The sequence below is a fragment of the Zonotrichia leucophrys genome, chromosome 2, assembly GCF_028769735.1.
Source record: "Zonotrichia leucophrys gambelii isolate GWCS_2022_RI chromosome 2, RI_Zleu_2.0, whole genome shotgun sequence".
Taxonomy (NCBI): Eukaryota; Metazoa; Chordata; class Aves; order Passeriformes; family Passerellidae; genus Zonotrichia; species Zonotrichia leucophrys.
In genome coordinates, this window is record NC_088171.1 from 109543968 (window position 1) to 109569400 (window position 25433).

A 25433-nucleotide genomic window follows, 5' to 3' on the forward strand; every position below is an offset into this window, starting at 1 on the left:
CAGGTTCTGAAGTTACTCACCACAACTGAGCATAATCCTGGAAAGATTAACCAGGTAACTGCCTCAGCAGAGAGGATGTACAAGAAAGCACATTTAATTGTTTCGCCATCATGAAGAATCAGCTATGCCTTCGTAAACACCAATTAATCAGGTGTATCCAGGAAAGATCTCTGCCAGATAAGAGTAGGAAGGATATGGCTCGGAGCGTATAAAAAAATGAGGATTACAGGGAAGGTTGTCCTAAAAACGCCCACAATTTTATTTCCCGGGGAGACTGCGCTCCCCCCTACCAATTACTCCTCAATGGATGCGTTTGTTGTCGCAGCCCTGCGCACTCCCGCCCGGCCCGGCTCGCCTCCCTCGGCGGAAGCGGGGCACACAGACCAAAGCCAACTTCGGGCGCCCTGGGGAAGCCGGGCCGGCCACTGCGAGGGCTGCCCCGTACAGGCTCCGCGGGCGGGGCGCGGACGGGACTCGGGCCGGGCCGGGCCGGGCCGGGCGGGGCTGGGGCCCGGCTGCCTCTTGCCCCCTCCTGGCGCGATCCCGCCCGGCACACTCCACCCACCCGCGGCTACTTGTGCCCCCCTCCCTCCGCGGGCCGCGGCATTCCCGTGTGGGGCGGCCGCAGGAGCTGAGGGGATAAAACACTTTATCCTCTGTCCTGCCCCATCCCATCCCGGTACGGCGGTCATGTCGCGGGGCCCGGCGGCGGCGGGGCGGCTGCTGGTGCTGCTGGTGAGTGCGGAACGCTGCTCTGCCGCGGGGCTCCCTCGGTACCGGGGCGCTGCTCTGCCGCGGGGCTCCCTCGGTGCCGGGGCACTGCTTTGGGTCCCTTGGGACCGGGGCGCTGCTCCGCGCGGGATGGAGCCGCGGTGGTGCTGCCGCGGGGGTCCCGAGTGCGGCCGCCCGAAAGAGGTGTGCCCGTCGGCGCTTGGCAGCCCTGCCGACGCTGCGTGTGCCTGGGAACGGGTTTTCTCGCTTTCTTAGGGAATTAGATAAAAGTCATCCCCTTTGCTGCCTGAAAGCAGGTAGAGGTAGGAAAGCCCAGTAGGAGCGGTATCTGGGATGGGTGGGGTTGCTGAGGTGCCGGGAGGAACAGGAAGGCCGTGAGGAGTTCGCGTTGTTGCCGTTTTCATGTTCAGCACACTTTCTATACTAGTAAATTGCATTTCCCTTCTGAGGGAGCAGTGCCCGGAGGGAGGATGAGTCAAAAAGTTTGGAATTCTTTATCGCCTTAGAAAAATTAACAATCCAGGACCCTTCAGGCTTTCTCCTGCCCTTCCCTCGCTATTTTTCAGCCGTCAGCCTTTAGATCTTCCATCCTATGAAATACTTTCTCAGGCTAAAAGCAAAGACTGTCTCATAACAAACTGAAAACAAAACACTTGATTTGTTGGATTTGGACTGATGCTTTCTAGCTCTTTCTAGCTGGTTTACAGCAAAGTCTTCATTGTATCTGCGGCATTTTCTTTTGCTTTTCACCTTTCCAGGCTGGCAGAACGCCTGTGGAAGTTGGGCTGCCGCCAATCAGACAAAGGTGAGGGTGGAGGCCATGCCCTGAGCTATGCCAGGAGCTGCCGAGCAGCTGGGCAGGGATCAGGAATGGCTTGTTACATGGCCAGAATGGAAGGAGCTGGGGGTCGGGATCTTGTTCCCTGAGCTCGGGAACCTGCAAAATCAGATTTGCTATCTGGAGACCTGTTGTCTGATTACTTTAATCCAGACATATGGTTGTGCATAAGTTGGCCAGCAACAGTTAAACCTGTTTTTACAGCAGGCTGGTAGTTGGAGTTTGGAAAATGTTTTATCCTCATTTTGTCCAAATTAATGATGGAAAACATGGAACACCACTTGTGCAAAAGTTTTTACATATTCTTCCTGCAATACCTTAAGCCACAACATTGTCCATTTTGGTGGGCTTGCACTGTCAGGTTGCTGTTAGTTTTGCCTGAAGAACATTATTTTTTTTCAATCCTCATCATCATCCGTTTCAGTTTAGGCTGAGTCAGGATATGATGTACTGAGAGTCAACTCAGTATGGCCTACAAGACTCATTGTTAGAATATTGGAGCGAATAAAGCTGCTGATGGCAGAAGAGAAAGAGAGGCACTGCTGGATTTTGAAATTTTGGGGTTTTTTCCCTAATCAAAAAGTCAAGTTTCCTATTTGAGAGTATTGAATTAGGGTCATTTATTTCTTATCAATCTTAAGAAATGACTGAAAAACAAAATTAGTCTAAAAGTAGTGTCTTCTCAAAGCATCTTCTACCTTAGAAGCATCAGGAATTGTACGTTTTCCTCTCCCAGTTTTTTCCTGGAAGTTTCTCTCAGTGCTCCCTCCCTGCCTGTGGGCTGCATCCCTGTATCGTCATCCCTGGGTACCTTGCAGAGGTCACAGCAAATCTCCCAGGGATTTTTTTCCAGGAACCCTTTTCCTGGAGCATTTGTGCTGAATGGTGGTGCACCCAAAGGGTTGGGCTTGACTTGGAGCGTGTCCAGGGCACACACCCAGAGCCATGGGCCTGCCGAGCAGGCACGACTATCGAGGATAGACTGGGAGGTTTCTTGGTCATTTCTAAAGGGGGTGGACATCATGGCTTCAAGAGAAGAAGGCTTAGAACACTTCCTGCATTTGAGTGAAAGAATAGTTGACAGCGATTAATGAATCTTCCTATGGGAGTAGCAAAATTTACCTTTTCTCTCAACGTCTTCCTCAGATTGTGCTTTGTTGATGTTTGGGATGTTAGACTTAGGCTGGGTATGATGAAATTCAGTCCTGAATAAATTAGATGTAATGTCAGATTCAGTAGCAGTTAATTTTCAGAAGTCACAGAAACAAGTTAAATAAAAACCATCATAAAGTGGCGCTTGGTTTTACAAAGAGCAAAGGTGAGCTAATTCAAAGCAGCCTAGCTTCTGTTGCCAGTAACATGTTGAAACATGGTAAAAGTATTTAGAACCATCTGTGGATTGATTCAACATTTTAATATTGTTCCAAAAGTGAGGGAAAGCCCAGCTGTGGTGAGGTCTGAAAGCAGCTCAGAAATACATAAGGTCTAGTATTTTATCCATTCTATTGAACTGAAGTGGTATGTTACTTTTGAGACCAGACTTCAGAAAAAAGTGATTCTGTCCAGAAGAGACTACAGAACAGTAAAAAAAAAATCTAAAGTCACAAAATGCTGTTTTATGATTTTTAAGGGAAATAAAAGAACTGGTAGTTGAGAAAAGACAGTGAGTGAGTGAGATGTTTGATAAGTTTGCAGATGCATGAAGAGTGGAAGAAGAGCGAATTGCACCGTACAATGAGAGCATTGTCGGCATGACAAAGGTTAGGTTTGAGGCTAAGAAATCTCAATGTTTAAGTTTCTGTAAAGGTATATGGAGGTGCAGTGGATGCTGAGTTCACCTGTTTGATTGGATCATATCGTACTTTTGAAGAAAATCTCAAGAGTGTGTGAATTGTATCCCTCCTGAGTAAAACCACGTTGGGAGATGCATCCATCTGCTTGTAGATGTTTGATCTGTGGGGACAAGCTAATTCTAGTCTGAAGGATCCATCAAACCATGGGTTGTATGATGTTGGGTTCTCTGCATCAAATGCTTTGCCCTAAAAATCCTCTTGTGTTGGGTTTAAAATACTTTATTGGACATACTTGCAGTCAATCAGAAGAGCTTAGAGAGAAACAATATGGACTGGTTTGGGGGCAAGTTGAGCAGCGCTCTGATCTCTGTGGGTATTGGCTGTATTTCTGCAGGTCATAATGAAAGTTTAGGTGCTTAGCTTTCATTTAGATATGTAAATTTATGTGCCTTACTCTGAATATCATGCAAGCAGCAATATGGTCAACTTGCAAGGAGGTAAGAATTAGGATAATACAATGAAGATGGAAATTAACAGCCTTTTCATCTGTAAGACTATCTAGGAGCCCCCTTAGGTTAGTGAGGCTGAGAGACGTCCATCCCTGATTTTTAAGAACAGGATAAACAGTTGTCAGGAAGCATTTGGGTGTAGTTTGTTTTCCCCAGGGCCAGGAGATGTACTAGTAGATGACCTTGGAGAGTCCCCCTTGCTTGCTTCTCTGGGGTCTTCCCATGTTGTCTTCAACACCAAACTGACTCACAGGAGGTGCAAGCTCCAAATCTCCTAACACACAGCACACAGAAAAGATCACATTTCTAGGCATTACTGTAACTGGTGTAGTAAATACAGACACATGCCTTCTTGGTTACTCAGTCTTTATAGTTTTACAGCTTGAATCTGAGCTTTATGTTGAAAATCTGTCTGTTAGTCACTTCCTGACTAGAGATGAGAAAGGATTTGGGCAAGAGCAGCCTTGCAGTCACTATACATGGCAGTCACTCCCTTCTTTCCCATGCCTTCTTGCCTATTCCTGCTTCTTTCCTGTAGTGTTTCATTCCAATTTCATTACTTCAGGCCGCAGACTTTTTTTTTGTAACCATCCCATTTTCTTCTGACAATGTTCTCAGCTCTGGTCAACAGGCGTCATCAGTAGGTGTCTGGTTTTTCATCAGACACCTGATGTGCCTGGGCTATGATCCACAGCAAATGACAGAGCTTTCCTTCTCTGAGCCATTTAACAGAAGGCAGTTGAAAGACACTAAAAAGAAAAGATAATGTGTGGGGAGAGGGGGGAAAATTCACATGTTCGACAGGCAGTAAATTTTGACATTTCACTTGTCCTTGAAGAAAATGTAATTAAAAGTTGCTTTTCCTCCAGTTTAAGATTTTTGGAACTTTAAAAATTAAAAAAAAAAAAAAAAAAGGATGGACCCCTTCATGTATTGTTTTCTCTTGTATTTATGTATCTTGTGAATTAAAGCATCATTCTTAAAGTTTTTTTGTAGATATCTTCTAAGTCCCTTGTGAGGCTACCTGTGGACTGCAGATTGAATGATACAGGAGCAAAAGTAGCATTAACCTGGAAGGTTTTGAGGAACATTTTCTGCTATGCAAACAAATTGATTTTTTACTTTTACTTATCTTAATGAAAGATTTAATTTTTATAATGACTAGTGGAATTTTTTTCACATTTTTGACATGCATCTCAGTGGAACATCTGCTTATTCTTGGTTTTCAGACATTTTTGTTTGTAGTGGTTTCTCAGATTTCAAATACAAGGAAACTTCTCAGTGCATGCTCTTGTCTCCATTCAGTTTTGAAATACAAACAGTTTTCCCTCCAGTTTACCAGTTAGAACAATCCAGGATGTTTCTAATGATATCTTGACAATTATTCACCTTCCAAAAGAATTGGAGCTTCTTTGGAAAGCCTGGACTATAAAGCAAATTTCTCCTGACACTCTTGCTGGTATAATCTCATTAGTCATGAAAATAAATTTTGAAAATCCATCCTGTTAGTAAAATCAAATAAGAGTAAGAACATGCATGAAAAGACCTTGGTGTGAGATCCTGTACCCTTCCTGATGCATATCCATTAGGAAAGTTACTGCTTAATAATTTCTGTCTTCAGAATCTGTACATTGGGAAGAATACCATTTGAAAAACAGTTCTGTTGAACAAGTTGAAACAGAAATCTGCTGTATTGCTCAACACAGTCTACTAGATTGTGTGGGTACAAGATAACATCTTTAAAAAAAAAAAGAAGCTGTCATCAATTCAGTAATCAAGGCTGAGTCAGAGGGAAGAATAGGGAGAGCCCAGTGAACAGACTGGAAACCAGTCAGAGACTGACTTATTTGAGAAGAAAACCACCTTTTCTGAGCCTGCTCTGCCTTAGGCAGTGGTATGCCTAAGAAAATTATCACCTAAGTTGCAAAATATAAGTAGTAATAGTTTTCAGAACAATAACAGTTTTCGCTACCTGTACAAAGTTCAAAAGCTTGATTTGTAAGTTTCCTATGTTGCAATAGCCTACTTTTTATTGTTGCTGCTTTCCAATACCTACATTTTTTGCAGTTTGAGGCGTGTTGTTCCTTGGAGAGTCCATGGTGGCTGGAAAGTGGACATAAACGTGGGGTCTCTGAAAAATTGACTTCTTCCAGCCAGGATTTGTCACCTGAGTCATTCAAAGCTATGCATAGCTGTCCTGGTGTGTGAAGAGGTGGGCAGTCCCAATGCTGAACATTGGCCTGCAAGGTTTTCTCAGAGCAAGCGCCTCTGCCTTGTTTAAATAAGTGATGCCATTTATCCTCCCAGTGAGGTTCTGAGTAGGAGGGCTGCTTCTGTCGTGTACGCTTCAGCAGATGTTTGGGTTAGTCCTTACTTTAAACACCATTTATCTGATTTTCTTCTCTGATGCAATTGGTAACCCACCATAGCCACAAATCCAAGGTTTGCCTAGAAAAGGGAGCTTCTCCAAAGTGCTGCATGTTTTTAATGTCAATGTTTATGGGTGAATTTTTCAGAAGCTCTTATGGGTAAATAATAAATATTAATTTATACATGTCAGAAGCTTTCTCCCTTGTGGCTTTGCTGTTCATATGAAGCAGATGACAAAAGTTATGTTTTAGTGCTGCTGAAGAGACATAGAATTAATAATGACTTTCATAATTTCCATTGCAGATCTGTCTGAATTATGGACATGGGCTCTATGTGAAGGTAGGATATAATGGAAAGCTTTTTCTTTATCAGTGCCTGTAGAAGGGTTCTCTGAGCAACACATCAAATCCATACCTTATTTCAGTTGATAAATGTCTTGAATTCTACCATTTTGTGAAATGTGAAAACTGCATAATGAATAGAGAAATGAAAGCTGAAAAATAAGTGAATAGATTCCTACATCCATCACCTAGAGTGGCATTGAACTTTAAGAAACTTTCCCCTAACACAGTAAAAATGTCGATTGCTTTTTTGAACTCAGTAGATGAAAAACCACTGTTTTAGTTAAACTAGGAGTCAACAGAGACAGTAGAAAACAAAGTGGACAGAAGGATGAAAGGTCTTTTGCGGAGTGAGAATGAGATGTAGTTAAACAGAGATAGCAGAGACATTGGGTGGATTGAATAGAAGCCTGCTCTTCCATGTATTCTGTTTCAGAGAGAAGGTTAAATATGCAAGACAGTATTGATGGGAAGAGAAACACGGTGGTAATACAGAAATGATGGTTCAAAACAGCCTTAGTGCCAAACTTCTTCCCACATCTGATGACGAGCATTTAAATCTTCCAGAGCATGTGTATTTTCACCAGCTGCTGGTCATGGAAACTTGCTCATATTTTTAAAGCCTGTCTTGCCTAATTCTGTCTTGATGAAAAGACCAGTGCCATTTTTCCTCTTCAGCCAGCTTGAGGACTGTTAGCTCTTAGATTGTGACTCAGAAGGCAGATGCTGCTCCATGATTTTGAAGTCACTAGCTATTGACAGAGCAAAAGTTGCTCAGAAGTCTTGTCTACAGCAGCAATAAAGCATTTATCTGAAATGAGTAAATGCAGGGCTGACATTCCATCTTGTCTTTTCACAGGTTTATAACCGAAATGACAGGAGTGGCCTGCTGTCTCATCCCAGCAGCCCAGTCAGACAGAAGAGAGAATGGACAGTCCCTCCAGCTTTCATACGGGAGGAGGAGGACAATTCCTACAAGAATCCAATTGCTAGAGTAAGCCCAGAAAGCAGTTAAATATGAAATACACATAAAAAATAGAGATGGAAATGTAAAATAAGAGTGTGGCTTCCCTTAAATGCATGCACAAATATTTCTGTCATTTCAAAGGGCTTGAATGCCAGTTGAACATTGACAAATTTCCTTCTGTTTCCTTTACTTTTAAAGCCTGGTTTGGCTCAGTCTCTCATCTTTTCATAGCCCCGTTTTTCATTAAGCTTTGGGAATGCAATATCTTTGAGTTTTTTCACCCCACTACACCTTCTCAGGTGGAGTTGAACTTGTCAAGTGGGTCCCAAATGTGCTGGTGCTAATTGAGCAGAAGGATGTACATAGAACATGATTATTTATGCCTAGTCTTTTAGGAAAAAGAGCTAAAAATAATCCAGGTGTTATCCTGTGTGAAAGACTGATATGCATCTTGTTCAGCACCAGTGTTCAAACCTAAATTCACCCCTCCTACCACTTCAGCATATGAAGTGAGTGCAGGCGGTGGCAAACTGTTGCCCTTTGCTTGGGATGCCCCTTGATGGTGATACTGGTACAATGCACGCTTTTCCAGATGGTTTGAATATCTGCTGACAGCAGGGAAAGGGTGTAATCTCTAGTCTCTGCAGCCTCTTCTATGTTTTCTCTCCAGGTCTGACCTTTTCCCTCCATCCTATCTCTTCTCCAGTCCTGGTATATTTGCCAGCTGAGGTTTGACCTCCCAGCTCCAGATGTTTCTCATCTCCCTGCACCAGATTCTCAAATAGAACATGCAGCCTTTCCTGCGTTCATCTCTACATCTCCACAGTCAGAGGAGTGCAGGGAAATGTGTTAAATATTTTTTTTGTCAATTCATTGCAAGACAGAAAAAATATTTTGTTGCACTTTTAAATGTGGTTTTATTTACTGAGTGCTATATAATTTGTTATATTCTTACTAGATACATTCAGATCTTGAAGATACAGGAATTGTAGTAACTTACACTATATCTGGTCAAGGAGTAACAGAACCCCCATATGGACTATTTGTTATCAATGGAAAGACTGGTGACCTGAACATAACAGGAAGGGTGGACAGAGAAAAGACTCCCATTCTTCTTGTAAGTTGCAAATTAATTTTTTTTCTTTATAGGTCCCCTGCTATACATTTTTTATTTATTTTCTTCAAATGTGTCTGCTTGAAATAATACCTGTATATAATGTATTTCTGGATATTTGTGTATATCTGATTGTATTTGTAAGCATATGTAATAAGCTTTTATAGTATTTAGACTTTGTTATATATAGTGGGTATATTTCTGTTTTGCATATGTGTTTGTAAATAAGATAGTCACTCATTGGATTCATTTATTGTTTCTGTCTGCATTATCAGGTCCGAGGCCATGCACTAGATAAGAATGGGGCAAAACTGGAAGAGCCAATAGACCTCCCAATTAAAGTTGTGGACATAAATGACAATTTTCCAGTGTTTTCTCATGAAGTTTTTGTTGGTTCAATTGAAGAATTAAGTGAAACAGGTAACTTTATTTTAAATTTTTTTATTTTAGTTTTTCCCAGCATATGCAAGGATTCATGTGAATTTGCACTTTTGAGTAGCACATCTGCAGTAGCAAGGTCACGTTCTCTTGCTGACATAAGCCAGCTCATCCATGTGTGAATGAAGGATTTAATTCAAGGCTGTGTTGTGTGATTAAGGGAGAGCATCCCCCTAGGGGCAAGGGAGAACAGTATTTCCTCTTGTGGCACCTTTGGTTTGTTGTCAGAGCTACCACAAGTCCAGGAACTAGAGTTCTTCTGCAGGAATTGCATAGGAAATGCAATCTGCCTTCTAGCCTAGTAGCCACAGCCTATTTGGGAGGGACTTCACTCTGCCATCCTCATCCAAAGCCCTGCCTTATTTGTGGGCTGGAGAGGTAGTTTGCTGATAAGCACATATGGCTGTGCCATAACCATTGAGGAGCAGGTTAATAGCCATTTCCTATTGGCAGCAGTAAACGTAAGAGCAATAGATTATTTTCAAGAAGATTAGAAAAGCTGGAAAAAACTTCCTAATAAATACTTGACAGTGTGTCTGTTTCAATGCCACTATAATGTGAAGAAACATTAAATTAAAAGGGGATTGCACTGTGGATACCACCACGTATATTGAGTGAAGCTGTTGGAGAGCATCAGTACAGATCAGTGGTTTTAATAATGTTCAGGTAAAGGAATAATTAGCGCTCTCTTTAATATATAATAATATGTGAGGGAAATGTAGCTTGTTCAAAAGCTTGTACTTTCTGCTCTGTGTGGTATCTACATTTTTCTGTCAGAATTACTGAGAGAATTTAACCTGTTGTTTAATTTGTGCATTGAATTTTATGAGTTACAGCAATCTTTTTGTTGGCTAGAACATATACTTTTGACATGTACCTATTGGGTTTAAGAACACTTCTTCAACTTCATGCATTAAATAAATAAAGTCAAAAGCATCAGAAAATTGTGCAGTGCATCTAACAAACTGCTCTTATTTTGGACATTGCAATAAAGGTATATACCAGTGCTTGGTGGTGTAAACAAGTGCCATATTTTGTTTGTGTTTTCCAGGTACAATTGTGTTGAGGATAAATGCAACAGATGCAGATGAACCAAATAATCTAAATTCCAAAATTGCTTTCAGGATTGTTTCTCAAAGCCCTAGCGCTGCATTCAGCATGGATAAGAATACTGGCGAGGTTCGAGTGGCAAAAATAAACCTTGACAGAGAGGTAAAAAAACCCCTCCCGTTTTGATATTTGTTAGTAATGGTTCTCTGGTGCCCATTGTGTCACCCTCAGCCCTGCCTGCAGAGTGGAGAGCTGGCCCTCTTACCTTTTTTAACTTCCCTTGGGATTAAAGCCTAGTCTGTTTGATGCATGCATTTCAGGGACAGAGGGAGGAGGCAATGGGATTAAGGCTGTATCCCCCCCACCACCTCCCTAGCACAGCACCAGCCTGATGGTTGTTGCTTTCTGTCCTTCCTGTGCAGTCAGGGCAGCAGTTACACAAAACAAGGTGTCATTTCTTTCTCCTGGGGAGTGTATGGCAGAGATAACCTCGATCACCACCTGCAAAGTTGCTGGCTGCATGTGGATTTCTGTAGCCTGCCACGCAAATTGCGGTTCAAAGAGTTAGGACAGGTGCTACTGTGAAACTGCTTTGGAAGTCACATATTGCCAGGGACATGAGCTGTGCTTGCAGAGTTTTCCCTGGCCAGCAGATGGTGATGGAAATGCTGGCTTTGTGGCTGAGGGATGTGGCTCTGCCTGTGTCCTGACATGCAGGTGTCACTGGTCCTGTCCCTGTTCATGGTCACTGGAATTTTTTACTTTGCTGTGTAAGAACAGTCTGACTCTTTGTGGGGAAGATACGAAAATCCTGTACCCTTTTCAAAGCCTCAGTTCTATTCCAGCAGAATCTGTCAAGGCAGTTGTGAGATTTACTTCTAGCTAGAGAGGACTTAAAATAAACCATAAGAGACATTACCAAAATGCAGTAGAGGTCATATAGCAAAGGAAGAATTTTTAGCGTGGATTAAACACCTTTTTCTTACCATGACAGACTCAAAGTAGCTATTCTTTGGTGGTGGAAGCAAAGGACCGTGGTGGTGAAAAAGGTGGGAATGCTGCAACATGTTCTTTAGAAATCAAGATTCTGGATGTCAATGACAATCTGCCTGTTGTTGAAAGTCGTGCAGTAAGTACAATTATCACAGTTTTTAGCATGTTCCTACCCCTGCCACTACCCCATAATAAGACATTGTGCAAAATTCCTTGCACTGATGAAATTAGGTAAACCATGACATCTTTTTAAACAGTGGATTTTTTTTTTTAATTGCAGTTTGAAGGAAGCATTGAAGAAAACAGAGCAAATGTGGAAATCATGCGAATAAAAGTATTTGACAAAGATGAAGAGTTTTCTGATAATTGGCTGGCAAACTTTACATTTGTTTCTGGCAATGAAGGTGGTTTTTTCAAAATTGTAACAGATACCCAAACAAATGAAGGAATTTTGACTGTTGTGAAGGTAAGTATAGATTTTAAAGAGTCTGCTTTATATATTAGAATAATTTATCTATCTGTGTTGACAAATTGTGTTTATTCAGTCAATATGTAAAATGTGTGGATACTCTTCCTTTGCCATATTTTTAATGCATTCAGTAATTCTATGCAAAGTAATAATTTGTCAAGCTTTTCCATTTGCATTCTCTGTCATCACAAAAAAAATAGTAAGGCAGAAGTCCCCAGACTTCCCTTGCCCTTTGACGTGCTGTAAACTTTCATGTTTCTGCTGTCCTTAATTTCACTATAAATTTCTTTATTTCCCCTGGCCACTGCTGATGTTGCAGGCAACACTTGTTCCATGATCCATGAGCTACATTTATGAATTTCAGCAAGTTGAAATGGTGATGAAAATATTTTAAATTAATGGAAATGTCTATTTTGTCATTTTCACTTTTCTTTAGTCCACAAGTACTCAAGATACATAGTGCCCTAAGTAGCTTTTTTTTTTTCCTGCTCAGGTTTCCTTATCTGAAAGCTGCTAATTATTAAAAAAATTGAACCTTACTAAGTGAATGATTAGATTAAAAAAAAAAAAAGCAAACATGTAAATTTGGAGAAGCCAGGTAATTGAAGACTGATTCACTGAAAGCACAGGCAGTAGGACTTCTTTCACATACATTGAATAAGTTTGATTCAATAATATAAAGCCATACCTATGGCGTCATCCATTAAAAATGAGCAAGAGTAACAGGTTAAGAAACGTCTTTACTGCTTAAATATTACTTAAATATTTACATCCCTATTACTCAAATAAGTATGCTATAGTAGTATTTAAATATTAAATGTATGCATGTTGTCTAGATATTGGATTCTGACAAATTCTGAATTTTTTATTATTTTCTTTATTACTCTAGGAGCTGGATTATGAAACAATGCAAAGCCTAAACTTAGGCGTTGTTGTTACAAACAAAGCAGAGTTTCACAAGTCAATTAAACCCAGTTACAAAGCAGAAACAATTCCAATCAAAATTAAGGTGATCAATGTGCAGGAAGGCCCTGTGTTCCCCGGTGGCACAAAAATTATTGAAGCAAGTGAGAAACTCCAGATAAAACAGGTTCTTGGACAGTATCAAGCCTATGATGAAGACACTGGAAAAGTAGCAGAGCGCATTACGTAAGAATTTTTTATGACCATCATAATTGAGTATGTCAGAAGTCATTTGTTATTGTCAAAATTTGCATGTTAAACTGAAAAAAATTCAAAGGCAATATTTTTCTGCTAATGATAATTCACACCTTAAACATCAAAATGATCATCAGTATTCTATTATGCAGAAAACTGGTGATACAAAAATCCTCCTTCTTTGTTGTATATGGTGAGACCTGAGTGTTTGGGTTGAAGTTGTTCGTGTTTGCATGGTGTGTTTGTCATACCTGTCTACTTTTGAGATTAGATTTGCCAATCTGATTCCATTGTCTCCAGTAAAATTAGGAAGGAATATGCAGAAACATTTATCAGTCAGGCAGAAAGGGTGTAACACAGATACCTCTGCATGTGTGCTCTTGGGTTTTGAATCATAGCTTTTCAGCTAGAAGGTTAATTAACCACCACCGTGGCCTGTACAAATGGTGCACAGCAGAGTTGCACGCCCAGGGGTGGACCTCTTTCCCCCATGCCTGTAATAGTTTTTCATGAGTGTCTAATGCTCAGCTTTTGCTGCAAGAACAGATGGGGGGGAAGAGGCCAGTGCCCAGCAGTGCAGCTCTGTCTCGTATTCCAGTCTCGCCCCCTGATTGTACTTTCCGTGCTGCACCCATTCCTGAATCTTTGATTGTCCATCTTTGCATTATTTTCATCAGATACATGAAAGGAAAAGATGCAGCAAACTGGATCACTGTAGACTCAGTCACAGGTGAAATCCGACTTGCTAAAAATCTTGATTACGAATCACCTCATGTAGTAAATGGTACCTACACTATCACCATGTTGGGTGTAACTACTGGTAAGTTGAGAGGGTTTTGTTTTCACACAAATTGCTTGTCTATAAGGGTTGTTGGTTTAACCTACCCGTCTCTAAACTTAGGCAGCAGGTGCAGTCTCAGTATTCAAAGGAAAGACACAGGCAACTCATTTTTTGGAATGGGCTCCCAAGGTTTCTGTTTCTCCCCTTTGACTGGATGGAGGTGAACTTTTCATAAAAGTTTTCAAAGATAGGTCTGATAGGAAACTGTTGGCAAGGTGGGAATTGCCAATATCTCAATATGCCTGTCATCAAACATAGTCCTAAATTTTCTCAACTTCTAAGCAAGAAAGACTCTCTGAACTTCTTTTGTATCTAAGTAGAATTCCTCATTTATAATCTACATGTTACTGTGTAACCACACAGGATTTCTTTTTCAAGTTAAAGTAATAAAACAGCTTGTCTTCAGACGAACCTTGTCAATATATTTATTAACATTGGGAATGAAGCACTGCTGTCATAAGCTCCAGGGAGATCTCTTTCAACTTACTTCAGCAAGTTGGGGTTTTGGAAGATACTAAGGTTTGGGTCTGTTGGTTTTTTTTGTTTTTTTTTTAAGATAAATTTTTGTGCACAAATCAATTTAATTTTTTATATTTTAAATTCTTAGATTCCCCAAGGAAAACAATCACTGGCACAGTCGTCATTCAGGTTAAAGATGAGAATGATAACTGCCCAGTTATTGTGAACCCTGTGCGGACTGTGTGTTCAGATGCAAAATTAGTTGATGTTACAGCTCATGACTTGGATGGTTACCCCTTCAGTTATCCCTTCAGCTTTACTGTCATTGATGAGCCAGAAGGGACAGCAGAAAACTGGATAATTGTATCTGGAAATGGTAAGAAAATGTTTTTTTAGTTACTTTCAGTTCTTTGAAGTCTTAAGGTTGTAATTTATTAATTCCAGTCAAACTGACCGTTTGGCTGAGTGAGACCAATACAGCAACCTTATATATGGAGTCAGGCATTAAGACCATGTGTTGCATTCTGCTCCCTTTACTCTAAAGGTTGTAAAAGTCCAGACATGTCCTCTGGCCTCTGAAGTGTGTTGCCTTCCTTCAGTTTGACCATCTTTGTCTGGCTTGATACCCCATGTGTGGTGACCAGGATTTCCTGAATAATGCTAGGAGCAAGCTGTCCCCATCTTGTTATGGACAATATGCAGTGATGCATTACCTGAGCATAGATGACAAGCTGTACACAAGCCAGCAATGTGTCCTTGTGGCCAAAAGGCCCATGGTGTTCTGGGGGACATTAGGAAGAGCATCACCAGCAGGTCAAGGGAGGTGATCCTGCCTCTCTCCTGTGCCCTGGTGTGGCCACATCTGGAGTGCTGTGTCCAGTTCTGCCTCCTTGGTACAAGAGAGATGTGGAATTCCTGGAGCATCCAGCGGAGGGCCACAAAGAAAACTGGGACTTGAGCATCTCTTTTATGAGGTCAGGCTGAGGGAGCTGGGCCTGTTCAGCCTTGAGAAGAGATGACTGAGAGGAGGCTTCATTGACATCTATAAGTATCTGATGAAGGGAGAGTGTCAAGAGGATGGAGCCACGCTCTTCTTGGTGGTGCCAAGCAATAGGGCAAGAGGCAATGGGCAGGAACTGATGCTCAGGAAGTTTCCACCTGAATACAAGGAGGAATTTCTTTACTGTGGTGTGGGTGTGCAGTTGGAACAGATTGCCCAGACAGGGTGTGGAGTCTGCCTCACTGGAGATACTTGACAACTGTCTGGATGCAATCCTGTGCCATATACTTTAGAATGATTCTACTTGAGCACGGAGGTTGGGCCCAGTGGAGATGCCCCACTATGTTCCCTCCCAACCTTAATCAGTCTGTGATCTTATGCCTAGTTAGTCCTTGACATGACATAGCCACAGGAGCAGATGTTTTGTTGGCTTCTGATCTCTATCTGTGGCCTACAACAGATTAATCTCCTCAAGACTGAAGCTGTTTCTCTGTGAGTTCACCCTTTATCTATCCAGATGACATGGTTGATGCTATACAGGTGATTGGGCTGTCTTCCATGCTGTCTGTGGTCATGTGAAATTTCACAATTACGTGAGGCTGCAAGTGAGCATGACTGCTCACTTACCAGGAAAAATTACTTGATAAAAGTAAAAATGTATATACTATAGCAGCAGCTAATTAAACTTAATTCCATTGCATTGGCTGGGCTTTACTAGAGGGGATTTGGTAGAAGACTGCAACAGGGATATTTTAGTTAGTTTACAGGAGTCCATTTTCTCTTTGCTCACTCCTTGTATTTTTTTTTTTCTTTAACCTCCCTCCACTCCTGTGTCAGACACCAGTGTGCAGCTGGTACCACAAAACCTGAAGCCAGGCAGAGCTGAAGTTCCCATGCTAATAAAGGATTTCCAAGGGGTCAGCTGTGCTCTGCCCCAGTCTCTGCAGCTGACTGTTTGTGAGTGTACAGATGATGGTGTGTGCCAGGAGAGGTTTATTGGAGCAAAGTCAGTGGGTCTGGGACCAGCAGCAATTGCACTAATCATCTTGGCGTTTTTACTTCTGCTGCGTAAGTAATTGTTTCATATTATCTCAGAAGTACTGTAATGTAATGTATGTGGTCTGCAAAGCATCAGGAAAGAAACAATCCAGCTCCCAGGTTTTATCATCTTTATACATTATGTGTAAACTCCTAGTCTTGTGGAGTTCATGGCAGATCCCCAGCTAATTTTGGTAATATCAGCATTTCACCCTCAAAGGATTTCAAGCTGTGCATTTTAAAATTAATATCAACAACCTTTAATATTTGTTTATGGTGCAGTAAATAACTAGTGGGGAAGCAGTGAGGAATGCTTTTGGTATTCTGAGATGTCCCCAGGTGAACCCTAGCTCTTCCTACTCAAACCACAGCACATTCTCCACTATCTTTTCTGTCACTGCAGATTCACTGCCTTGCTCAGAGCAGCATGTGACATTGTTCTTTGGTGAGATAAAATAAAAGAAAAATAAGAATATTTGTAATTCTGCTGTGGCCAGGTGTAGCAGTGCTGCATTTAAACTCCCAATAATTTATTGCTTGTGCTGGCAACAATCTAATTGTGATAAAACAAAGTTCATGCCACAGGAATAATATTCTCTGCTTCTCAAACTGGGTTATTTTGAGTCCCCCAGGCAGCATTCTAGGCACGTCAAAGGAGTGGTGAGGTGGAATTTACATGACGCCATGTTGTTATCTGGTAGTAAAAGAGGAGGAGTTAGAAATGCTGAGGTTGTACAGTGATAGCCAAGGCTTGGAATTGTCTTTGATAGAAGTACAGGTACAGACATGTGTGCCCATCTGCAGGATTCAGACCCTGATGTGTTAGATGTCAGTTTGCTCTCTTGGAAACTGGCCTCGGCATATGCTTCTAGGAAATCCCTTGAATATTTGGGAACCTGCCTTCAGTCCTTGCCAGCCCTCATACTGATCACTAGCTCATTAAAAATACATTTGGGTATGGGAGCTGGCCAAACTTACAGGGGCTGTAAGCATGCTAAGGTCCTAATAACCACACAGTTAATGTCAACCTTCTGTTTCCCTGTAGTTGTTCCACTGTTGCTGCTGCTGTGTCCGGGTGGCATGGGAGCCAAGGGATTTGGTGGAGCAAAGACATTTACTGACATACCAGACCACAGTGAAGCGATGCTGCGTCAGTGGAACAGTGAAGGAGCAGCTCCTGAGGAGAAGGCATGTATCCCCAATAGCCCTTCTCTTTGATTTCTATCCCAGTGTTCAGTTTGGCAGCTGGGGCCTTTGCCACACTACAGGTGGATATTTCGAAGCTCTACAACATTGCTGATTTTAACAACACATGAACATTAATCAAAATTAACCCTGTGAGGCTCAGGGAAGGATGTGTGGGAGATGACTTCCACTAGCAGCTGTAGAAAAAGCAACCATAGCACTTAAATCCCAAAATATAGGGAAAGTAATCAAGCAAATGCTGATCATATCTGAGCAGCAGATAGCACTGTGGGAAAAGCGTTGAACCAGTAGAGAGTGAAATATTTGCTTTTGCAAGCCTGGAATGCTCTGCACCCCTTTGGGATCATGATAAAACAGCAAAATAATGGGTTATAATGCTGAGCTTCCCTTCATTGATTTGAAGTTTCAGGCTGTTTTAAATTACTTCTCTGTGTATTCTCTCTTTGAAACAGAGGAAATTCCTTAGTAAAAAAAGAAAAAGGCAGAAAAAGTGCAAATCTGCAGAGAGAACAGTAAATACCAAGAGAAATTTGCTCTTTGTTGCTACACTACAAAACAACATTTTCAAAAAAAGGGCATGACACTGACATGCTTTTGCACAATAACAGAAACAGAAGGTAAAAGACTTTGATTTAGGGCCAATGCTCACACCAAATTCTTGTTAAAAGATAATTAGCAAGCCAAACTGCTAGGGAAAAAATGGGCCAGGTGGCACCACAAAGGTGGCAGGCAGTGCATACTTCCCCACTTAGTGTCCGAGGAAAACTGGGCAGAGTTTTTCTTGGAACAGCTGAGCTCCCTAAAGTTTTGCAAGCCTCTTTTTGGTGGGTTTTTTTGTTTCGTTTTGTTTTTTGTTTTCGTTTTCAATCCTCTGAGTTTCAAGAAAACAATGATCTATAGAAACATTTCCATAAACCTTCTTGGCAATACATTTGTGGAAGCTGCACCCTGTTTTAGGAGGCCTTTTACTCTTTGCAGCAACATGTATAAGTGCAAATTCAAACAAGTTGTAAGGCAGCACCCTCCCTGTTCCCACCCAGCCCCACTGCTGGTTTGGTGAGTTCCATGTGCTAGACAGCAAAGCTTTCATGTCACATCTTAATTTGTCTTATTTATGTAGCCAGTGCTAAGCTTCATTCCACCCACTGCGCTTGGGAACGTGAAAGGAGGAACAACAGCAGCGGCAGCAGGAGCAGCAGCAGGAATGAGTGGAGAAGGAGCTCTAATAGGAGCAGGCAGCTCTGTCTCTCATGTAGGAGAACATCACAGCACCATTACCAGGGAAAGATGGGAAGAGCAAAGGCGTCTTCTTTCTGCTACTGACTATGGAGCCATGGCAGCTGGAGCAGCTGAGGGCATGGCAGGTGTGGATGGGAAGACAGTCATGTCTGGAGGAGGAGTTGCTGTGGGAGCGGCTGGAGCCATGAATGAAGAATTCTTAAGAGACTACTTCAATGATGTAAGCATATGACCCAAAAATAACAGTATTTTAATGTTTGCACTTAGCATTGTGAAATATCATGTTATGACAGAGGTGAGTAGATACGAACAGTCCTGATATTGTGCACATGGAGTTGGGGGCATTAAGGATTTTTGGATTGGCCACACTTGGAGTGGGACTTGGGAATGTGACAATGTTCAGTCTTCTGGCATTGAACACTCGCAAGGCCACACAAATAGACCATTCTCTCAAGGGAGGTATTTGTGGATGGGATCCAGAGTATTCAGCAATAGTATAGGAGTGCCTTGCCCGGGAAAAAGCCCTGAGAAAGACTGTGTGATCTAAATCTCAGGGACTTAAGAACATGAAACTGATCTCTAGGGAGGCACCTGTGACTCATCATGAGTCACAGCTCCAAACTTTACCACGGAGCAGGTTTTTGAAAGATAAGCTGAAGATGTCATACACCAGTGGGTGGGGCTGTATTTTCAAAGTAGCTGATGCAGTGAGTGGTGCTGACTTGTCTGTTTGCCCAGCAGCCTGGGTAAAGGGCCATTCATCAAAAGTGTATGAGGCATATGTTGCAATCCTTTTTCTTTTTTTTTTTTTTTTTTTTACTGACCTAACCATTGGCCAGTAGGTTGTTCCTACTTGTTGAAGCTACTTCTCTTCATGTTACACACATCATTAGTCCTTTGACTGGTGAGCTCCTTGTAGTGAAAGTTGGACTTCCATGCACCATCACCTGTACAAGCAAAACACCCTACAGTTGGCAGCTGCTGTGGTTTTGCAGGGGAATAGCTTTGCAATTTCAATCACTACCTCAGGCCAGTGAAGGATTTGAGCTTTAGGTACTTGTATGTCTCAGAGTGCTCTAGCTACTAGTCTCCTAGGTGAACAGATGCAACAGCAGCAATCTCCTTTTCTTCCACTCTTTGTTACATAACTTTAAGCATAACTGACTGATGAAATCTGCAGGAGAGAAGTATCCATTCTGGGAGGCTAAAATATCTCAGATTAGGGGTAAGGAAACAGACAAGTAACCAAACCAACTAGTTTCAGCTGCTGATTTTTGTTGCAGAATCTTGGGTTGTGTACCTACTTCCAGGATCAAATGCAGATAAACATGCAGAGTTAAATGGGGGTCTGGATATATAGCACATTACACAGACTCCTGAGCTAATTTCAAGTCAAGAACTTCAGATGTGGCAGAAAGGTGGTTCTGAGCACAAGCCAGGAGCCATATTAGATAAACCTGGTTCAGCAGGCCCACAGGATTTGGCTGTCTTCACTTTTGGAACTGGAGCTGATGCAAACACATACACAGATATTTGTGCCAGCACTGCAGCAGCTCCATGGCAGACACTGCTTTCAGATTGAGCTGAGCCTGTAAGCACTGTTGCCAGAGCTTGTGAGCCCTCCTTCTTACCAGATAGCTTGCATAGAGCCTAAGAATTTATATGATGAACTATGTATCCATGCTTTACCAATCCATTTAACTTTTTGATTTGTTTCCTGTTGGGCATCTTGGATGTGATCCTGTAGTCTGCGCTAGTGAAAAAGGCCATGTTGGGTGATAACATGACAGCATGTACTCAGTAAATGTGTGTTTAAATGTTAGGGTACTCTCAGAAATGGTGTTGGTGTTCTCCCACAAAAACCTAGTTAGAGGTGAAGTTCATTCACTGAACTAAAACTAATTTCTTTATGAATGTGGATCAGTATCACAAGGGGCACATTTACTGGAAGGATCAACAGTAGGTGGTGATAGTATCCAAGTCTTTAAATATAGTCTCAGATTTTTCTTCTCATCAGGTGTACTGTCAAGTTCAGATTAATTTCAAAAAAGAAAAAAATGTTAGGTACAGCCCTCACTTTGTTGACAGTTTCTGTGGGATCAGTTCAGTTTCTTATTTTGAATTTTTGCATTGTCCGAGCATTTCTGATTTTTCAAAATTACCAAGTCTAGAGCTGGCATTAATGAATTTTGCTTGCTTTTGTTTTCTGTCTGCAGAAAGCTGTCTCTTTTGCGGAAGAAGATGAAGAGCAAGCTGCAAAAGACTGTCTCCTGGTTTATTCCCAGGGAGAATCAGGCTCCCCTCATGGCTCCGTTGGCTGCTGCAGCTTTATTGAGGGGGATCTTGATGACCATTTTCTTGATGATTTAGGAGACAAGTTTAAGACTCTAGCAGAAATATGTATAGGTAGACAGATCAACATGAAAGACGGTGGCTACAAGAATGAATCAGGTTTTGGTCTTAGTGAAGCAAAGTCACAGTCCTTACATCAGCAAACTGCTTCCACCTCTGAACAAGCGTTTGCCTCAGGCAGTGGTTTCCAGTCCATCCCACCCGTACATACAGGCAGTAGCACAGGAGAAAGCACCCTGTCCAAGGAGGTGGTCACAGAAACAGCCTTTTCATCATCCCACTCTGGGCAGCACAGTGCCCAGCACCTCCCCACGGGCCACACAGAGAGCAGTGTCACCGTGACAGAAACATCCTATTCTGTGGGGGCTCCTGCCCGCACAGCCCCTGTCTTTTTAGACCCCCAGTTTAAGGAGAACGTAGTGGTGACAGAGAGGGTGCTGGCACCTGCATCGAGCATTCAGGGCATGGTGAAAATCCCTGATTTGCCACATGGAAGTAACATGGTGGTTACAGAAAGGATGGTGAAGTCAGCAGGTGCAGGGCCAGGAGCCCTGACAGTTCAGGATCTTCCTGACTCGCAGTATGTCGTGGTGAGGGAGCGAGAGAGGGTCCTTGTGCCTGCTGCAGAGCAGGGCTCGCTCAGCTTCCCCGCTGCAGCACAGGAGCACAGCACGGTGCGCAATGAAAGGGTGGTGCAGAGCAGAGCTGAACAGGCCACAGGGGCCAGCTCAGGAAGGCAAGAGCATGCTCTGATCACAGACTCCCCACTTAACGTGATGGGCTCTGACTCACAAGGGCCGTCTCATGCCGGGGCCACACTGAGCAAGTCTTCCAGGGTCACCAAATACAGCACAGTGCAGTACACTCGCTCATAGCCTGGCTCCGTGCAGGGGTGGCAGTGTCCAGCACCCTTCTGTCTGCATGCATCCTGCCCCGGGCCTTTCCATGAGATCCAAATTTGCTGGAGCTTCCAGAATGACATGTACTCATTTGCACTAGTTTGTATAAATATGGATTATATGACCAGGAAGTTAGTGAGGAAATCTGGTGTTATGTTACATTGGCCTTTGAAATGGAAAGATGTGGGAAATAACTTTTTTCTCCTGGTTTGCTGGTGTTTTTTATTGCTTTTTATTACACAGATAGTGAATGATGCCACATAACTAGAGCTGCATAATTATGGGAAAACAGGAAAAAAGTCTCCAGTCTAGTGAAGGATAGTAGCCTGCAAAGCACAAGTATTTGAACTGCTATTGAATGCATCTGAAGTCCTCCTGTGAGGGCAATCAGTTTCTCATTGTGTGTTTGCCATTGTGTTGTGGGCCATGGTAGCTCCTCCTGAACCTTGTAAAAAATCTTCCTGAGAAGCCCAGGCCACCAAAGCTAGTATGCCTTCAGAGCAGTGGTGTGTTGATCTCCTGAAGGGATGTCACAATTTCAGGTTATCAGAATTTGTAACTTAAGCAATCAATACTTGCATGTTACCACAGCAGTTAAAGAGAGCAAGCAGCAAAAAAGCTGAGAACTGCAATTTTTCATTACCTCAGTCTAAAAGTTCCATTACTTGATGTGGGTCTACATGGACATGGACAAGTAAGCGTTTGCATCCTGCACGTTTTTCACTTTATTTAACTTATGAGAAACAGCCAAGGCTTACCTTAGCCTTAGAGCCAGAGATTCAGTCAGTGGCTTTGTCAGAAAACTTTATAGCCCTTGTACATCTGTAGGATCTGATTTTCAGGTGCAATTTGGTATTTGGAATTGTTTCTGAAACTCACAGGCATAGAAGTCAGCCTTGTGTCTGTGAGGTTCCACTAGTTTCAGTACCAGAGCTCAAGTGGCTGGTATAGTGCTGTATAATGACAGCTTCCCTTGGCAAGAAGATAACAGGATGACAAGATAACAGGAAGCTCCCTTTAGGTCTGCAATATTTGAGCTTACTTTGCTTTCCTTGAAGTTTATGTGGTAAAAACAAGAGACAGTACTGCACTGTTTGGCAGTATGTATATATATATATATATGCACATGTAAATATTTGTATGCTCTTTGGAACATTCTGAAGTTAATTTTATACAGGAAAAAATGCCTTACACTCCTTATGTTTTCTGAGTAGAAGTATTTTAGATGAGGCATAGGTAGTGTGTTTGTCTCATACTTGTGAAATCAGCAAGTTGGTCATAAGGTACTGCAAAGCCCATGGACCTGCAGAACTTTCAGGTTGTCTCCATCTCCTGGAGTTTTCCTGCAGCTGCAGTGTTATATTTTCCACTGATGTGTTCTGCCCTTGACTGGAAATGCTCTCACTGTGTTTAGTTTTACTAATAGTAAAAGTTGCTTCAAAAACATAAATACATAAACTAGGAACCATGGTTGTGCTCAACTGTGACAGCTGGGCCGTTATGTTGAGTAGTATTTTCAAACATATCAGACTCCCTGCTTGCTTGGACCTATTGGTTATCTCTTACACTGCGTTTTTAAAATACACGTATTTATTTCTGAGCAAGCCTGCAGTTCCAAGTGGTCACTGCTCTTCTGACTTTCTGATAGAGTATCTTTGTGGGTTTATGCAATCTTAAAATAAAGAACTCTACTGTATTTTTTAATTCTTCATTCAAACAGCTACTCCAGTGAAAACACTGCCTTTCCTGCTGCAAATAAAGAGTTTAAAAATAGAATGAGGACTGAGATTTCCCAAACAGCCTCAAGGAATATCTGAAAGATGCAGAGGTAAAAATGTTGGTGTCCTGCTATAACTTAAAAAATGGGGATTCTGCCTTGTGGTTAAGTGCACTAAATTCTGTACTAACTTGATGCAAGATAACAGCATCTCTGCCATAAATTTACTGGACTTTGAGTCAGACCTTTAAACCAGTTCGTGCTTCCAGACAATATGTCTGGAACAGTCTCAGTTTTATAACATATTAAAACATGTAGTTGTTAACATCCAGGAGAAGAGGTAAGAGTGTAATGTTTGTATATAAACTGCTTTCACAGATATACTTGTAAAGAGTCTGTTTGAATAGATTCAGTGAGTCTCCATTATTTGACTTAGCAGCTGCAGCCTTGGTACAAGTCTATCAGCGTATCAGCATGTGTTAATGCTGGCAGAACATCCATCAGATTAAGTCACTCACTTCTAATGGAGCTGTGTTTTGTAAACGATAAAGACTGGTGGGAGGAATGTACAGACCCAAATTAATGGAAGTTCCTGGTTAGCATCTGACTACTAGATAACCCTGAGAGGGGGACTAGCCCCAGACACTTATCTTTGTGAGAGATGCCTTGTTGTGACTTCAAAAGGAAAAGCAAAGTCTGTAATTTTCTTATCTAACAATAATAGAGCACAGTTATGCTGAAATGCCAGCATGACAGGGATTAGATCCATGCTGCTTTCTGTGATTTATGTTACCTGTGAATCTTGGTAAGTATGTTGGACTCCATGAGTATGAGCCAGCCTGCCACAACAAGGATGCAGCTTGTGTCCTGCATACCCACAAGGAAGTATTTCTCTGTCATCCCTCAGTATCTAGTTGGAGCTAGGTTAAACTTTGCAAGACAATCAATCTTTTCCAGACTCCATTCTTTCCTGGGAATTTACCCATAGTCCACCATCAAAGGTTTAAAGCTTGTCAGGGTTATCAGCAGTAAATCAGTTTTTAAAAAGTAAATCAGCTGCTATCCTTAGGAGAGTGATAACCGTTTATGGCCTTGAGGCATCTCAAAAATGCATCCCTCCTTCAGTGTACACTGCAGTGGTGGAGCTGGTGGTGCCTGCTGTCTCCTCTGCCAGCCCTTGATCCTTCCTGGTTGCCTTTGAGCTTCCAGGGAGCTCAGAGTGCATTGACAGCCATCTGTCCTTACTTTATGTGCAGAAAGGTTGGCCTCTGCCTGCTGCTCATGCAGGCTTTCAAAGCACATAGAGTTTGCACTGTTTCAAAGTAGCTTCTAAGGCCCACGTGCAGGGAGAAACAAGGCACTGGGGGTTACTGAGCATGCAAAAGTTGCTTCCAGACATGGGAAAAGCTGATAGCCCTGTTAGGAAAACCTTCCACAGGCATCTTTGGGTGGCTGCTGCTACAAAGATGGGATACTGGATGACAAGAACTTTTGGCATGATCCAGGAAGGGCTCGGTGTCAAGTTGTAACAGGACAGCACTCACCTGAGGCAAAATGATGGATTAAGATGACTGTATGAGGAGAAATGGTGTTCTGCTTTCCCTGCATAGACAGCAATCACTGAATAAAAAAAATTATGTGGGGCAGGGCCCTGATTGCCCAATAAGCCATGCCTAGTGCCCCAGCCCTCTGATGTGACTAGTGAGAGTCACTGCCAGGGAACAACTGCACGTATGTAGCCAGTGTGACTCCTGAACCACACCAAGTGGTTGCAGTCACCAGCTCCCAGTTTCTCCTTGTGGCCTCACCCCAGGAGCCAGCGCTGCAGGTGGTCAGGTCTCCCCACCATGTCATATTGCTCAGCACCCTGGCAGCCAAAAATCAAATGCAGAGCTGGATATCTCTTCCCT

The 25433-nt window shown here is 42.3% G+C and overlaps 1 protein-coding gene across 1 annotated transcript; it reads left to right on the forward strand.

The window, feature by feature from the left end:
* The first annotated feature begins 275 nt into the window (after positions 1-275).
* Positions 276-25433, forward strand: LOC135444406 (desmoglein-2-like). The gene is made up of 15 exons (XM_064706022.1): positions 276-735; positions 6546-6581; positions 7443-7577; positions 8509-8667; positions 8940-9084; positions 10154-10314; positions 11147-11281; positions 11426-11611; positions 12504-12763; positions 13450-13592; positions 14221-14448; positions 15910-16140; positions 17156-17302; positions 18441-18775; positions 20772-25433. The coding sequence occupies exons 1-15, from the start codon at positions 304-306 to the stop codon at positions 21780-21782; spliced, it is 3744 nt and encodes a 1247-aa protein (XP_064562092.1). The 5' UTR covers positions 276-303; the 3' UTR covers positions 21783-25433.